The sequence below is a fragment of the Sprattus sprattus genome (assembly GCF_963457725.1).
Source record: "Sprattus sprattus genome assembly, chromosome: 10".
NCBI classification, from domain to species: Eukaryota; Metazoa; Chordata; class Actinopteri; order Clupeiformes; family Clupeidae; genus Sprattus; species Sprattus sprattus.
In genome coordinates, this window is record NC_137908.1 from 20,609,278 (window position 1) to 20,627,122 (window position 17,845).

Genomic DNA, 17,845 nt, shown 5'->3' on the forward strand with positions numbered 1-17,845 from the left:
TTTAACCAAGGAGGTCCAGGGGGAGGGTGTGGACGGGAGCTGCTACGAATCTACAGCCCTGTACAATTCTACTCTAACATCAGAGAGCCCCACAACCCCAGTCTTCTGGAGGCTTCCATGAAGATTACATTAAACGTTAACTACTAAAGGAGCTGCAGTACAGTAACCACAGTAAAAATGGAGTCTGAAACTCAGGCAGTCTTCTTTCAAACACTGTAATTAAACGCAAGGACCGTTTGAAGCAACTCATGCATTTTATTTTACTAAATCTTCATTTGAACTCCCTGATTACAGACATGGAATAGAGGCTATACATCATTTTACAGGCAGAAATTATTGAAGCCATTATTGAGAAAAAAAGAGAAGGGAGAAGGGAAGTTATAACATGAGAAACTTCAGAAATTAGGAGTCTTTTAAATGGAGTAGGTGTCAGTGCTGTGCCAAAGCATTGTGTATGGTAGGTAAAGGATGGTGCCTTGAAATGAAATGGTGGTCTTGTTGCCCCCTCTCATTATTAGCCCTGCTGGATGCCCACCCTTGATGTGGTGTGTTCATTAAGAATTAAAAGACTTTACATTTATATTCAGGTTCCATGCTAAGAGCTTTGCCCTTCTCTGTTTAGTAGGATTGAACCATTAGGGAACCTATGCAATCCTGTTTCAGTCTGCACAACACTATAAAACAGTCACAACAGTCCAAATTGGCTCTTCTTGATTGGTCCTCTGAGATAATTTTTATGACTAGGGCGATGTGGAGGGTCTATGCTCATTACAACCTATATTACCATACTGATGCATGCTTTTCCACAACTTTCTAACCACAAATCATAAGATGATGGCCTTAAAAACTAGTTTTGTGTGCTCCTTAACATGCAACACAATGATTTACACATCCTTGCATCAACAGTGAACTGTAAGTGAACTGCAAGTCAGCCCACAATGATGTGATGACACACCAGAAAATACAATTACTCAACTGGACTATGTTGAGACAAACAAGCTAAAACGTCTCTGTCTGCAGTTTGCATGATAAGCAGAAATCACTGCTACATTAGCTTTAGGAGGGAAATATCTGTGTGGTTAATTTTGCATTTGTTATTCTTAGACCGCAGTCTTCAGGGAATCCTATTTTTTGGTCAGAGTAAAAAAACAAAGTAAAAAAATATTTGGAAAGGACATAGAATAATAATATATATAAAATAATAATAAACACAGTATGTGCTCTGTATTTTATCTGGTGTGGTAGGTTCTGATGCACTTTGAAAATATAAATTAAGAGGTATAGGCTTTAGCATTAGGGTTGAAAGAAGCCACATCAGCTTTTAAAAGTATTAACTTGCGAAGGTTAGTTGCCACTTTACTGCAGTGTGCCATAAATCATTTGGCTGGAAATGACTGAGGCTTGCAGAAATGTCACAATTTGTTTTGCTCTGAAGCAGAATTTAGCAATGCGTCATCTTCCCGCTCCCACCCCTCCCTTTCAAACAAGCACGCACGCACGCAGCCACCCACGCATGCATGCACGCACGCACATACACACACACACATATTTTAATGATGTTCCTAAAGTTGAAACGGACCCTTAAGTTTGTCAAGAAGCCTGGGCTCCATTGTCCCCCTGAGTGTATCAGCAAGCGTTTAATTGCATTCTGTCGTACTGGCTACTTCTGTTCAGCCTGCCAGCACACTGATCTTTGGTACCTACTGACTTTAATTAGTGTCAGCTGGGTTGTAGTTCAGCCATGCAAGCAGGAGTAGCAATGTTATTGTATGTAAGTCAGCTGAGTGCAGATCAGATGTATCTAATGGCACCAATAGTTTATGAAAGACTCAATACTGTTGTAAGGTATTTCCTTTCCCATTTGTTTTGAAGGTCACCTTAAATATGGGAGGGGTTTTACCCGGTTGCAAAACATCATTTCTGGGATTATTGCCAAATTAATTTTGAAAATGAGTGGGAACTTAGAGTACTGATTTCATTACTTAACTCAGGGAAATAAATCATACAACTGGAGGATACAAAACTCACATCATAAGTGTGCTTGTGTTGTCATAGCAATCTATGCAGGATTGTAAAACAATTATCTGCAAATTAGTTTCAGCTCAAACAAATGAGAACAGTTTGTTTTGTTGCTTTGAAAGGTCTATCTTATCTTCAAAATATAGCATTATCAATATAAACATTTTGCTGTGCTCAAAATGCTGTGCAGTTTGACAAAGAATGAGAGCTAGCTGGTAACTGCATTCAGACTGAGCCTATTCAGACCAATTGTGCTGCTGAAGATTCAAGCTGCAGCTGCCTGATCAAGGTCAGACCAGCACCATTATGGAAAGCATTACAGAAATATGCCCTCACACAGCTATCTCACACAAGCCTTGATGGAAGACGAGGAGGGATCTGCATAAGTGTTAGTCATGCTTTGCTGGAGTCTGCATCCTCTGTATTTGAAAATGAATGTATATTTCCAGGCAAGAAACATCAGAGAGAGCAAAAGAACTGAGCAAAATGAATATGGCTGGGTTAGGATGGGGTAGGTCACATTTCCTACCACCAATAGAGACGGCCAGGAGGTAGTGCGTGGGAATGAAATGACCTCAGCATCCTGTCCAAATGGTACATAAGGACGAGCAGCAGGACTCCGAGCCCAAGAGAGGCACAAGGGAAAGTTCCAACTGTGAGGGAAATATACCTCGTTAGTCATCCAGACCTCCCTCAATTCAAGGGAGAAAAACACCCCGGCTAATGTGCAGTGTCCAGTATTGGCTCAGTGTGGTTATCCTTGGGTCGTGACTGCTGTTGCCTCGTCTGTGAATGTCTTCACTACCTCGTCTCTCTAACATAATCTGGCGTCTGTAAACACGAGGCTCCACCACAATCTCTCTCATTCTGTTTCCCGTCTCTAGTACAGCTGTCTCTCTCGCTGTAGATGTCTTTCTCATCCCTCTTTTCTTTGCTGTTGATTCAAATATTTCTCTTACTTTCTCTCCATTCCTCTTAATCTGCTATTATTTCCTGCTATTATTTCCTCTCTCTCTTTCTTTTCCCTGCCATTCTCCCCTCCTCTCTCTCTCTTTCTTTCCCCATCTCGGGTTCATGTCGTTTGTTCAGACGCAGTCAGCATGTGCACCATGTCATCACTCTCTCAGTCAGCGTGCGCCACTGCAGCACACGCGCACACACGCTCAAACGTGCACACACGCGCACATGCGCACACACATACACACACACACTGTATTTGGTTGTCCCAGTGGGTGCATTGCTCTCCTTTTAGCATGCGTCATTGTCTGAGCTGAGCTCAGATGAGCTTCACGTCACACATTAGCGTCCGAGCTGATGGCTGACAAAACTCTCTGAGCATAGACAGAAAGAAAAGATGGGGAGAAATGGAGAATATAATTTGACACACACAATGCCTTAAAAGAAGTAAGTTTAGTCCGTATGACTCCGCAGTTTATAGACTTGATGTAAGGCACTTTGATATGTGGGGGAATCTGTGGGCTATTAAACCACCAGGAAACTGAACGGACATTAACAGCAGGTGACATCACTGTTTAAAATGGCTGCTCAAATGCATCTTCTTTTGGCCTGGTCTCACATCCTTGAAAGGGGATTGATCTCCATTATAGGAAAATTATTTATCCCCTCCACCGTTCTGAGGTGAGTGTTCTCCCCTGAGCTCACCTTATGAAGGAACTTCACAAAGAGCTGGTGGAAAAGAGAGCCACGCATCAGATGCTCGGTGTAGGTGACCTCAATCACAAAGAATCTTTAGGCCACCATGGGACCTGTCATGTCCCCCTGACTCAGAGAGCTGTCATATGATATATTCCCTCTGACAGGGGACACACATCAGCCATCTCATATTTTTCATGAGAGGCAGAATTTGGACCTGGAATGAGTTGAGAGACTTTTTGCTGCTTTTGATGCGAGACAGCCAAGGTTACTTCTAAACGAATGCCTCTTGTCACTACTGACTTGCCAGGCTGGAGGCTGAGTTTGTTTCTGTATGTCTGCGTGTGTGTGTGTGTGTGCGGGTGTGTGAGAGAGTGTGTGTGTGTGTGTGTGTGTGTGTGTGTGTGTCTGTGTGTGTGTGTGCGTCTGTGTGTGTGTGTGTGTGTGTGTGTGAGTGTGTGTGTATGTGAGTGTGTGTGTGTGTGAGTCTGTGTGTTTGTGTGTGTGTGTGTGTGTGTGTGTGTGTGTGTGTGTGTGTGTGTGTGTGTGTGTGTGTGTGTGTGTGAGAGTCTGTGTGTGTGTGTGTGTGCGTGAGTCTGTGTGTGTGTGTGTGTGTGTGTGTGTGTGTGAGTGTGTGTGTGAGTGTGTGTGTGTGTGTGTGTGTGTGTGTGTCTGTGTGTGTCTGTGTGTGTGTGCGTCTGTGTGTGTGTGTGTGTGTGTGTGTGTGTGTGTGTGTGTGTGTGTGTGTGTGTGTGTGTGTGTGTTTGTATATGTGTGTGTGTGAGTCTGTGTGTGTGTGTGTGTATGTGTGTGTGTCTGCCGAGAGGGCTAGGAGACTGATGAATGACTCTACACAACACTCTGCCTTTAAGCGTGTCACAGTCCACCCACCCACGCTGACTTATCTCCAGGGTGCAGTGAGTGTTCTGGGGGAGGAGACACTGCCTCAGCCTTCCCATACTGCTCTGAAACTGCTGCTGCCTTTCATCAATGCTGAGCTCTTACATTTGAAAACAGGAATTAAATGTGTACTATTTGGTAGCTGTGGAGAGGGGAAGATGAGAACACCCATTGAGGGGCTCATTATTAACATTCAGGAGAAATATTTCATGAGGGCAAACTAAAGAACAAAATTCTAAAAATGTAAATAAATAAATATATAAATTAATAAATACTTTACAATAGCATTGGGTTTCTTGGAGGAAGGGAAATAGTTTTGAGAAATAAAAAACACTGCTAACCTTAAATGTCTCTAATGAATTTCAGCCTTCAATCCAGCTGTCCCTTAATATTTACATTTATCAATAAGAAAACACAGATTTTCCAATTGTTTCACCCTACTCTCGCTGTAAATGTAAACCTGAGAGAGCATGGTTTGTCCAGCTTCATTTTGAGGTCATTGGTTAGGCAGTATATAACAGCCTAATATAACCTAATTTCTTTCTAATTATTGCTAGCTGATTGCATTAACACAGTTACATTCAGGTTACAGATTAAGAGGTGACAATTTCCCATACTGTGTTAACAGGTATCTTAAATTATGTTAAGGCTTCAGTGTAAAACATATACATCTTACCCTATAGGTCTTTGCATGCACTTTGTGGTGTTGAGCCAGTATGTGTGCTACCTATGACAGAAAATTCTCATAATGAATTCAATGGCAATTCAAAACATAAATTAAATATTCTATACACGTATAATTGTGTGACAATTTTACATTTTTTTGATTAAGTGTTTCATGACCGTATTTTCTAAGCGTTATACAAAAGTAGATATATTGTGTTGTATACAGGTAGAGTTTTTTCAAATGTCAACATCTGCGTAAATAATTAAAGTTTTTTTTAGTTATAAGCCTGTAAAAAATAATTTGAATCATCTTGTATAATATCAGAATGGACCGTTTCTAAATGAGCCTTCTCACTTTGTTATGCTTTCTGTAAGGTGCAGAAGGCATTACTGTTTAAAGTTCAGAATATAAATTCCTCATACCTCCATTTTTCAGAAAAATCTGAATGATTGAATGAACACGTGACTGGTGCACTGCTACTCCAAGGATGAGGCGGAGTTCAGGGGTCAATGATAATAAATGTACTTTGAGTCCCCTGAGTCCCTCAAATATGAATGAACCTGAATATTATGGTGAAGTCAGGTTGCTCTTTTGATGTAAAGTTCGTTAGCATACCATTAGCATCTTGCATTGCTCCTCCTCAGTCTGGTGGGCTAACAACAACACTGGCTGCATCCCCATATTGTAGACAAAGGCTTGAAAATGAGAATCTTGTCTCCATCAATATCAGCATGAACACTAGACATCCTTCCTCACTCTGACAGAACAGATCCTAGACATACACCACTGACAAACAAAGAAATCTTCTCCACTTAACGAACACAGTCTTGGTTGGAGATGCAAATCAGCTGAGAGAGAGGCAAAACGTAAGCTCATAACTAACTTGCCACAAATGCAACAAATATAATTAACCTGAACAGAGTGTTTTAGGAAAATTGGAAATCTTATATACTGGAGTTTTTGCTAGTGAACGCCTCTTGTGACATATGAAATTAAGCTGCTCAGTTTGTCAACATTATTTTATATTAAAACTCAATTAGTTTGAACTTTTGATTCAGAGCCTCCTTTCTTAGAATATGTGTTGAATTCTGTTGCTTTCCTTTTGTTCCATTTAATTTCCATCAGCCAATTCCCTAGTCACTTAAACATCTTGTTTACCTCTCTGCTCATTTCCATAAGTACTTGATCTAATCAATGTAACCCATCATGAGATTAAATTGACTAAGAGGTCTGTAATTAGATGTACCATAGCTATGTGTTATATGGCCACCGCAGAAAGTGAGAGAATGCGCAAGAATTACATGAAATGAGACATTTTCTGTAGTTTGGAAAAATGTGCATGTTTGTATCAAATGTAGGACTTAGGAATATAGATCAATATAATACTGAAGTAAATTATACATAAAGGCGTACAAGTATTGACATTTAAAACAAGACACTGTTATAATAATAAGTTATTACAATATAATATGGTGTGTTATAATATAATATAGAGGGCCATTTGAATTTTGGAAATGTTACATAAGGATTTAAAGACAAAATACATTTTGAAAATAGACTAAACTATGTGAGGGAAATAGAGGAAAACATGTTGTAGCTTGTTGTAGCGGTATCCGACATGCATCCAAAAATGTAATGAATTTCGCAACATTATTTACAAATAAATCATAAGAAGCTAGGTTAAAGGTGCATTATGCAACAATTATGCTTCAGGATTAGGGTTAGGATAAGCAGTTTAACCTTAAAATAACAGCTTAAAAAAAATTGGGGCGCTACAATGACATTTAATATGGAGAATCGCGTCGGTGCCATTGGCATAGAAGGGTCGATAGGCATATAACTGCATTCTGTAGTTTCGCCTGCCGCAGCCCGCCGACCTGACTTGTTTACCTTCTGCCAATCTAGTAAGTAGCTTATTTGCCGTCTTGCTTAGTCTTGTGTTGCACTTGCTTGATGTTTGACTGTGTAAGGACAGTCGTTGAGTAACTAGTTTGTCATAATGTCGAAGTCAGCACATTTCAAGAGATTTCGTTAGTTTTAGCTGCTAGCATACCTTTAGCGAATAGCTATTGATCCTTATTGCACCTTTAATGCACCTTGTAGAGGCCAACTTGCCATAACATTTTTCTTTTTCGAGCTATTGACATTTGTCAGGTGCAGCACCCCACATGAAATAAGTTTGAAGTGCGTCCAAACAATGTGGTAGCGAGTTGTAGCATGTAACCTTTTACACCACAAGATATTGGCAAGTCAGCCACTAGCTTTTGCAGTAACCATTATTGACTAGGTGGTGTTATTCCACAAATGAGCTAAGGTCAAGGGCCAACTTGCCATAACTATTTCATACATTTTGAAGTAATGGTTGTTGAGCTATTGCCCAAAAAGTGCTTTGAGCCTAAGACACTTCAGGGGGCGCTAGCACGAAGGGACACATCCACCTAGGAACTACAACACTATATTCTGTATCATTCATGTGTGGCTACAATCACGCCAAGCTTCATGTGGATGGTTGAAGTCTAAGTATATGAAATCATCGACCACAAGCTTGAAAAAGACAAACAAAAAAAGGTACTGTAAAAGAAAAAACGTTGACAAACAGCAGTCCTAATAAATGCAGGGATTCTCACTCTTTCAGTCTCCTTTGTACTATATGTATACTCTACTATACAACAACAACAACTCTACTATAAAACGTGGTTTAAATGTGTGACAGGCACAGCATACCAAAACTCAAGGGAAGCTATTCTCCCTCATGTGCTGCTGCATTTAGAGCCATTTGGATGAGCAGGGTAAAAAAGCCTTTTGATATCTCATGGAATGAGGCAATTACCCTTTGCTTAGAATGCTAAAGGCTTTCCTACTTCAGTAGGATGCTACTGGTTGTGTCTCAGCAAACGAATGACTGTGCGCCTGAAGTTAATAAGCCTGCATCTATCGACCAGGGAAGCTAAAGATGCCACTGGCTGGCTGATTAAATAAAGGAAGCCAGTTAGAGTTTCCTTATGCTGACACACTGCAACTACCAAGGTTAATGGTTTGATTTTCTGTGTTTCTTCAGACATTTCAGTGCAAACAAACAATCAAATAAAAACTGTGAAAGATGAAAGATGTATGGATCTGTTGGTGGCAGCAATTATAGTAGATTTGTATGTGGATGGGATATTGGCTTTTCTTGCCCTTTTCAGATAAGTTGCCACAGGGGAAATGCTGGCATGTGGCTGGACCGTCTTTCTGAACGCGCAACACGTGGCATCTTTATTAAAATATGTCTGTTTTAATCAAATGTGTTTTTTGAGGAAGAAGCTAAATGGTCAGAGTCCGCATTTAGAGTTCCCTTCGTCTCCTTTCAGCAAGCTGTGCAGACATGGATTCCAGTGTCCACGACCTGAGACATGCAGAAACACCATTACACAAAGAAAGACTTACAGAAAGACTAAACTCCAAATTGACTATGAAGGGGCTACTTTTCAGAAAATGATTTTATTTCTCTTTTATTTCTCTGGTATTCATAAAGCAGGCCCACAGCTGCTCAGCTGAAAGCCCCTTTATGGTGGGTTATTCGTCAGCAGTGACAAGCGGCGTGATGTCAGTGGGCCTTGATATAGTGTCCTGTCCCCCTGAGAGGATTACACCTCAAGCGTATGTGAGACACTGATGAAGTGGGCATTCACATCCAAGAGGGAAGAACGTGATCCTTGCTCAGCACTGGTCATTCTACAATACATTTGCACATTTCAAGTATTTGGGGAGCATGTCCATTTTAATAGATTTCAATCCATTTTCAACTACAACTCAATGGAGAATTTCAACAAGGACACCAGACAGTCACCAAGAGGCTGAATTGTTCCGCTGAAAGTTAACACACAGTGTGTCATAACTGATTACAACGTCATGTCAAATCAACAGAATAAATGTAAAAAAAAAAGGTTTGTTATACCATAATCCCAACCATATTTCAATGCTTAGAATCCATCCGTTACCTAAATAGATTTAGTACAAATTAACCGTAGTCATTAACTTAACCAAACCATAAACCAAACCATCAATCTTGGTGCCCCAGAGAACAAATTGGCAAAAATCAATACAGATATATTTTATTGCCGTCAATAACTGTCTTCATGATGTCAATGGTCTTTATGACAATAGTCGTAAACTACTGAGGGTCCAAGATGGCATGAAAGGTGTGAATATACTGTATTCTACTTATATATACATATCTATGTAGGGACTAAAGGAGAGGGGTCCTTCATCACTGAGCAGAAATTATAAAAAGGAAGGACTCTTTTACTGATACTTGTGTTTGAAAAATGTGCTGTGTTTGATGTTGTTAGGAAGATTTTGTGTGTTTCTGTTTACAGCAGTTTAGAAGATACACATTTTGTAGCTCTCCCTTAATGGTCTCAGTTTTCCCCATCAGGAGAATGGAGTTGGATTATGATTGTAGACCTTTACAGCCTGTTGTAGCAATTACATTCTAGCAACCACGTCTACTAGGTGCATTGGATATTTCAAATGTTCAAAAAAGAGTCCATGTGCTTAGTAATGTCTTGAATGATCAATGGCACAGTTCATCTTCGTGAACTATGGACTCTCCCCATCTCACAGTCAGTGTAGTCACCAAGGTCTGGAACTGTTCCACTGGACTCACACAGGGAAAGAGGCATTGCTAATGAGTATTGGTCCACATTGTGTTGACAGTGAACGGATCATCTAACAACTCAGGTCTCAGTCACACCACCGAAGCAAGTCTACATAGACAGTTAGGAAAACAGCCTCACTGAACCCAGTGATTGGACAAGGCATAATCCTCCCCAAGAGAAAAAGAAATGTGTTTATGTGTACTGATCAGACATGAGCAGAAACTTATGAATAGGCAGGTTGTTCAATCTATGTTCTTTACATTTAATGTTTTCAAAGCAATTTACTTAGAAGTATGCTTTCATTTACTGTATGAGAATACATTTCAGTGAATGTACGTGTTATATTGCCTACTGAAAAATGCATAAAGAAAAGCATAAATAATTGTAATGCGAGCTTTACAATGTTGTTTATGTTTTGAAAAGTGTGACAAATGTGAAACACCCTTTCTTCCAGGTTTGCTTTCACACTTTCCAATCTCCACTTTCAAGGGAGACTTTTTCTTTATTTTTTCTTTCACAGAAACAAAAATGTACAATAAAATATAAGAAACTCAAGGGATAATTATTTATTCTTAGTGGGAAATTGATCTCCTATCTGACCTGCATTTTAAACTGTCCAAGAAATCAGTGAAAACACAACAATTACCAACAGCTGAAACAAAACATGATGTTCGTTTTTAAAGTGTATGGCTCGGCACTGTGACACTCAGGTGTGACAGTGCACCGCTTGTGAACTCAACTTGAAATCTAGAGTAACATTGGTTTCCACACAATGGATAGATGATACAAGCATCAGGGAAGATAAAGAGAGTGTCAGTCAGCATGGCTGCTCATATCCAACATCTGCCTTCAGCTGGCAGGATGTCTTTTTATGTGAACATAAACACCGTCAGCAGATAATCTCTTCAGGAGACAAACTAAAGTTTTTAACATCACAGGAAATGCCAAGGGCTGTGTAATAAAGCAGTATATTTGGATAAAGCTGGTAAAGGGATTTACGTCAACATTGTCGTGTGTTGTATAGCGAGCATAAATGCACTCTAGCAAATGTAATACAATAGAGCGAATGCAACAGAAACAGAAACAGACTGCGAAAGCATTGGTGGCAGATAGAGCACACATCCATAGGGTAACTGGCCAGCCTGGTCTCACAGCCAGCCCCGCCAGCCAGCCTGCCAGCCAGCCAGCCAACTGGCAGCACATAAAGCACACATACATAGGGAAACTGGTAAGACATAAAGCACACATACACAGGGTTACTGGTAGCAGATAAAGTACACATACAGGGAAACTCGTAGCACACTGTAAACCCAAACAGTTCTACTAACTTATTAACATTATGTATTCAGTACTTAAAACCTGGTATTTAGTTGACCCAACTTTAAATATATTAGTTTTCTGAGCAAGTGAAGACGTTTTAATTCTATTGGAATGTATTTGTTTGAGTAAACATTGCCTGATAACTCATATTTTTTTGGTATCTGACATCATCAACGCCATTGAGAACACCATTGCAGAGTTCTTGTGATGAGACACGGAGACAGCAGACTTAAGGTAGAGGAGTCGTTTAGTAATCGAGAGATTGGAAGGTTGCTAGTACGATTCCCCACTCCTCCTTACCAAGTGTATAATTGTGAACCCCTAAACTACTCTTGATCTATAAATGCAAAATTCCTTGTAAATTTCTTTGGATAAAAGTGTCTGCTAAATCACAAATGTAAATGTACATCTGGCAACACTGGGAAAGTGGTTGACCAATGACAGTTCTCTCTACAGTAAGAACATGCGCAAGAAGTTGGAACGTAAGGGAGATACCCTTTCAAAAACTTGTAAGGGCGTAATAACTAGTTTGTGAAAGACCCAGAGAAACACAAATATCCGTCGATGCAAAATCCTGTTCGATTTTGGAATAATATGAGTTCAGAGAACTGAAAAATTATGACAATGATAGCAAAATAAATCAGTATAGCCGATGAATAATTTTTAAGTTAAGTTTACTTATAAAAAATAACATGTACTCAAATTTGATTATGTAATCGGTTAGATCAAAAGTTTTAAGTACTCTGAACTTGTTCAGGTTTACAGTGCACATAAAGCACACATACACAGGGAAACTGACATAAGACCAAAGGCCTTTGCTACCGCCTGATGTATACAAATGTAGGTGTCTTATAAAAAGCTGGATGCGCACAGTGTAAAGGCACTGTACAGTGAGTGTGTGTGTGAGGCAACTGTTACAGTCACAATGGAATGTTAGTTATACATAGAACTCTTCTGAAGCCATTGTTTACTCAGGTTTGGCCATAAAGAGCGTGATGACTGATGGAATACAAGATGATTATCCTACATGCTCTAAAACTCAAACTGGTTATGGGTGTGTGTGTGTGTGTGTGTGTGTGGGGGGGGGGGGTTAATTGAGTCTTACTCACTGTCAAATCTATTCAAATTGTGAGGGGATACTGACCGGAATATGACAGTGATTATTCCAGGCCTCTTCCGTTGCTTCCTTGGCATATTTGACAGCACAAGGCTGGCAGAGGATGGGCTTGCTGATTGAGTTTGAAGCCTACTGAAATGAGGCATGGAGGATGAGGCCTGATTGAGTTACAGGTAATATAGAGACTGTTGAGGGAACCAGGCACCACCCTGCTTTCATTTTCTCTCTCTCGCTATGTGTTTTCTTTCCAACAACAACTGTATGGATGAAGTAAACATACTAAGATATACACCTTAAGAACCACAGTGTACCAATACACACATTTAGCCATGCTGAAGCACACACAAACACCCACACACATGCACATTACCACATACAACACACACTCTCTCTCTCTCACACACACACTCTTTCTCTTTCACACACACTATCTCACATTACCACACACACACACACACACACATGCACATTACCACATACACACACACACACACACACACACGCACACACACTCTCTCTCACACACATACACACTCTATCTCTCTCTCTCTCACTCACACACACACACACTATCTCACATTACCACACACACACACACAGACCCAAACCCACTCACAGACACACACACACACACACACACACGCACACACACATGCACACACGCACACACACACACACACACACACACACACACACACACACACACACACACACACACACACACAGACCCACACCCACTCTCACACACAGAGAAAGCGAGAGCCAGATGCGGCCCTCGGGGGTTAGCCAGCAAGTGAATCACTCCATCCCTTTTCACAGAGCAGTCACATGACCAGCGTGTGTGTGTGTGCGCTGCTTCCTGCTCTCGCCTGACTCAGTGCAGAGAAGCTTCTCAAGGGCAGAGAGGCAAGGAGGGAAGAGACGCCAGAGCCTTCGTCTATTTAATCTACACAGATCACCTTCACACGCCCAGGGGACTACAGGCTCCCTCCCCCGTCCAGTCTGGAACATTGCGTAACACAAATAGACACCCAAAGTAGCTGTGGCGAGGTCCTCCAGTGTCTGTTTTGTGGATGTGTGTGCATGTAGTTACATAAGGAGAGGGTTGGACTTGAAATCACTGGGATGGCAATAAGACCTCTGATTTAAAAAGAGGAGAAAAATGCTCTTCTACAGCAGGGCGACTGTGGAAAGCAAAATCTCTGTTAAGGTTGTGAGTTGTGAATGGGTTTTGTTGAGGGTTATGTAAGGCTCTCTGAGTGGACCACGCACACAATAATAATTATAATAATAAATAATAATGCATTTTATTTGTAGCATACACGTATGCTCATGCTCAAAGAGCCCAAGGCTAGGCAGCCCCTCCAGGAACAGGATCTTATCTTGCAATGGGCTTATTGCCTTGTTCACAATCATTTCCAGCAATGTTTTAAGATTTGAGCAGGTGTAAGCCCAGAATAACATTTGCAACGGCGTCCAAACAGAGACGTATTGTGTTTTATTATGTGATATTATCGCGTCTAAATCTATTGCCTATAAGTTTTAATAGCCAGACGTCTTTTAATGGTTTACCATCTCTTTCCAGTGATCAGAGATTTCAAATTGATTTTTAGAGAACTCCCACTGGAAATCGCAAATGAAAAATGACTGCCATTTCAGTCATTAGCACAACAAATCCTTGCAAGATCCCGCTGGTACTGCCTAGACAACCACATATTCTCTGTGCACCAACAGAGGCTAATGTCCAAGGCAAAAGCGCCATTACCCAGAGAGATAAAGAGGTTCAGAATACATTTCCCACATAAAAAAACAGCATGAATGCATCCCTTTAATGACACCATTGAAGCAGTCTCCATCTCCATCCCCACACTCTCACTCTTCACACACAGCACAGCGGCAAAAACACACATAGAGCCTGTCTGACACTATCCTACCTATATGCCAAATACAGAGCCTTGTTGAAAGGTTGTGTGTGTGTGTTTGTGTGTGTGTGTGTATGTGAGTGTGTGTGTGTGTGTGTGTGTGTGTGTGTGCGCGTGTGTGTGCGTGTGTGTGAGTGTGTGTGTGTGTGTGTGTGTGTGCGTGTGTGTGTGTGCGTGTGTGTGTGTGTGTCGAAGAGGGAGGGATTTAGTTTAGTCAATCTGTCCGTCATCTCTCTGATCTTATGTTTGTGGATTCGTGTCACACCTCAGCGCATACAGGCTTTGCCTGTGTAATGGGAGAAAAGCAAATTTCCCTCAGCACCAATACAGATATCCTGCTCTGCAGCGGCTTTTGAGTGCTGCATCGGTTGAAGCCTGTTCAGAAATATGATGGACACAAGGAACATCTGCAGTTATATACCAGTGTACTGATTGGGTCATTTTAAAACATATAGATGGACAATATCATACTAATGAAATACGTCCAGATACAATGCTCATTTTACTATGAAAGCATCACCATTCAACATCAAACAAAAAAGCCAAGAAAGCGGGTCTCCTGAGATAACACAGGGAACATGCCTAGAAACCCCAACCAATTACACAGAAAGCTTTGTTGTGTACTTCTTGGAAGGGGTGGAAAATCAATAAAATTAACCTAAAAGGCACAGGTCTCTGCTTCCTACCTGAAAAGCAGCGCGGCTCCTGAGACAGAATAGCAATGTAATATTAATGCCTCGGCCTTTAGTGAGATGAATTGTAATTGCACAATTACTTTGACTCTCTCCTCACCATTATTATGTAAATGATTTGAATATTTTCCACAAAGCATTTATTTGCTCTGATGTTATTTCTGACACTGCCCATACATCAAGTGCATCTGCAAAGAGGGATACTTCTTCCTCACAGTAACAAATGCTGGCATTGCAAGCCCATTCACATTCACACCATAGCGACTGACAATAAGCTGCAATACTGATCCATTCTAATTGGATGCTAAGCATGCTTCCTATTAGGTCTTATAGCAATTTGGCCTGCCTTGACAGTATGGTGTAGTGGTGGAAAGTGATAATGCAGAATTCTGCTTGTTTTCCTCACATATACACAGTCAGACACACACCTCAGAGGCTGCGTAAAATGTCCCTCTATTTGCCACATGCTGTTGAGGACCATGCTATCACTACTGATCACCTGATGTTATGATGCCGTTTGAAACACGGCGTGCGTGGCTGCTGGTAAGGGGGACACAATGCACATTCCGAACCCAGATGTTTTCAGTGCAAAAATGTTCAGCCTGTTACAATCAATGCAGCCGTCAGGCAAAGCAGTCTCATCCATTCATGCACTGTCACTAATCCAGCAATATCACCATGAGAGTTGGCTGCTGCAGAGCCATTTGAGGAAATGCAATGGAGTTGCTGTCCAAGGTACCCATTCCTATACCTCATATATCTCCTCACAGCAACAGCCAAGGACACATGCTAAGTTTCATCAGCCCAAGAAACTGCTCTGTTATGAAAAGTATTACACGCCACCATCTGGAAGACCAAACAGAGGGGAGGAGGTGGGTTTTAAAAGTAGGAGAAACAGAGCATTTTCACTGGCACTGAGAGAGCCAAAGGTCCACTCACCACTCGTGCTGCGGCTCATCGATGACCAGGAGGATCCTGAACTTCTTGGAACCTGGGGAAGATGCCTGCTCGACCAGACCAGCAGACGCAGCCGTCTGCTTCACCACGTTGGTGATGGAGCTGATGGAGCTGAAGAAGCCCGCACCGCTGGACTGCCGCCGTTCTGGAGCCGGTGAAGCCGTGGGGGACCGGGCAGGGGACCGGGCTGGAGCCGGCGCCAGCACCTGGGCAGGAGCTGCAGCAGCTGGGGCAGTGGCAGCTGAGGTGGAGGGGGGTGGAGGAGCAGGAGGGTCCGGTCGCTGGAGGTCCGTCATGTAGCCATTGGGAAGGTTGGCGATGAAGCTGCTGTCAGAGAGGCGTCTGCGCAGGAAGTTCATGGCGGCGGTTGGAGGTTGGAGCCCAGCTGAGGGTACTGCTCTCCTCACAGGTTCTCAAGGGTGAGGGGTCACCGGTGGAGGGAAGTGGTTTCTGGGGAAGAAGGAAGTCGTAAAAGGACCTTAGGGTCTGGTCCAAGCAGCGCTGGAAAGAGCAGCTCTAGCCCACTGTATTCTCCCCCCGAGTCTCCAGGTGACCTGCTGCTTGCTGCCTGCCTGCTTGAGAGTGTGAGCTTGTGTGTGTATGAGCGCACGAGTGTGCGTGTGTAAGCATGCGCATGAGACACGGGCGCACTCTCTCTCCCAGCTTGTTCCGTCTGCCTCTGCGATCCAACAGCCTGACTGCCTGCAGGAGATGTTCTCTCTTTCTTTCTCTCTCACTGGCTCTGCCTGTCCTTCTCTCTCTCTCTCTCTCTCGCTCTCTCACACTCTCCCGCTCACACACACTCACTCACTCAGTCTCTCTTCCCCCTCCCCCAGCCCTTGGTGTCCCTCCCCTCATGCTCTCCTGCATCACTGGTTACGCGGTTGTGGCGTAGTACAACCAGCAGAACGGGGTTTCCAATGAATATGCATGAGGCAACGGGAGACTCCCCTACAGTCAGCACAGTATTCCTCTGCCCTCTCCCATCTTTCCTTTTCTCCTCGCTACTGTGTTTAGGGTGACATCCACATCCATCCCAGATGGCAGGGAGATGATAGTAGGGAAGGGGAGGGAGGGGACCAGGCGTCGGTATTCTTAGATGCCATACTGGATCCTCCTTCACAGTCTGCTCCCAGATTCATCCGAGGTACATCATTGATTTCCACCTTGGGCTGCAAAAGGCAGTGTTTACTTTTGGTCCCCCCCCCCCCCCCCCCCAAACTCACACAGAAGGTTCATTTATTAAATTGCTCTGCACTAGCGATAATGACACAAAAGGGCATTTAGCAGGGTATTATCCTCTGCAGACTAGCTCTTAATGAGTAAACAGACATAACGGCTTTATAAAAATGTTTTATGAATCCAAACATATTTGTGATATAATGCTGGTGGAATGGCAGAGGCCTGAGTTGCCCACTGGGGGCCCATTAAAATGTGTTTTACGAGCGGTGTTGTGTGAAATGCTCTGAACTGCTTTGTTCGTCAAATGTATGGCCTAAGCATCTTTCTGAGCGAATACCCTCACATGGCCTAAGCATCTTTGTGAGCAAATACTCTCACGTGGTTTCTTCTCTGCAAATGTCACCACAGAACAACTGAAATGCTTCATACAAAACTTAACATTTCATGCACACAAACATGTTTTGTAAAATCTGACAAAACATATCATTTGGATATTCATGAGAAGTCCTTTTCTTTTAATTAGGGACCTGCACACAAATGTTTTTATCTAGAAGAACTTAAAATATATGACTTGGCCAGGTCAGAGCTTAAGAGCTTTTAGCAATATTTGTATTGGTGCTCATGTGGGTCATGAGCCACAGCCACATATTAACTTTCCTATTTTTGATTGATTTTGAAATTGAATGCTTCCCCATCCACTGCCAAGCATCCCCCAGTACTCCCCCTCAGTATTAAAAAGGAGAAGCAGTTTATGCAGGAGGGAAGTTTCTGGATCC

The 17,845-nt window shown here is 42.2% G+C and overlaps 1 protein-coding gene across 1 annotated transcript in view; it reads right to left on the bottom strand.

The window, feature by feature from the left end:
• syn2b (synapsin IIb) overlaps window positions 1-16,246 on the bottom strand; it is a gene marked incomplete at both ends in the record, with an annotated part of 60,240 nt that extends 43,994 nt beyond the window's left edge. Inside the window, one exon of the mRNA XM_080845745.1 lies at window positions 15,870-16,246. Within this exon, the coding sequence (XP_080701871.1) occupies window positions 15,870-16,246 (377 nt within the window). The remainder of the gene's footprint in view (window positions 1-15,869) is intronic.
• Between the last annotated feature and the right edge of the window lie 1,599 nt (window positions 16,247-17,845).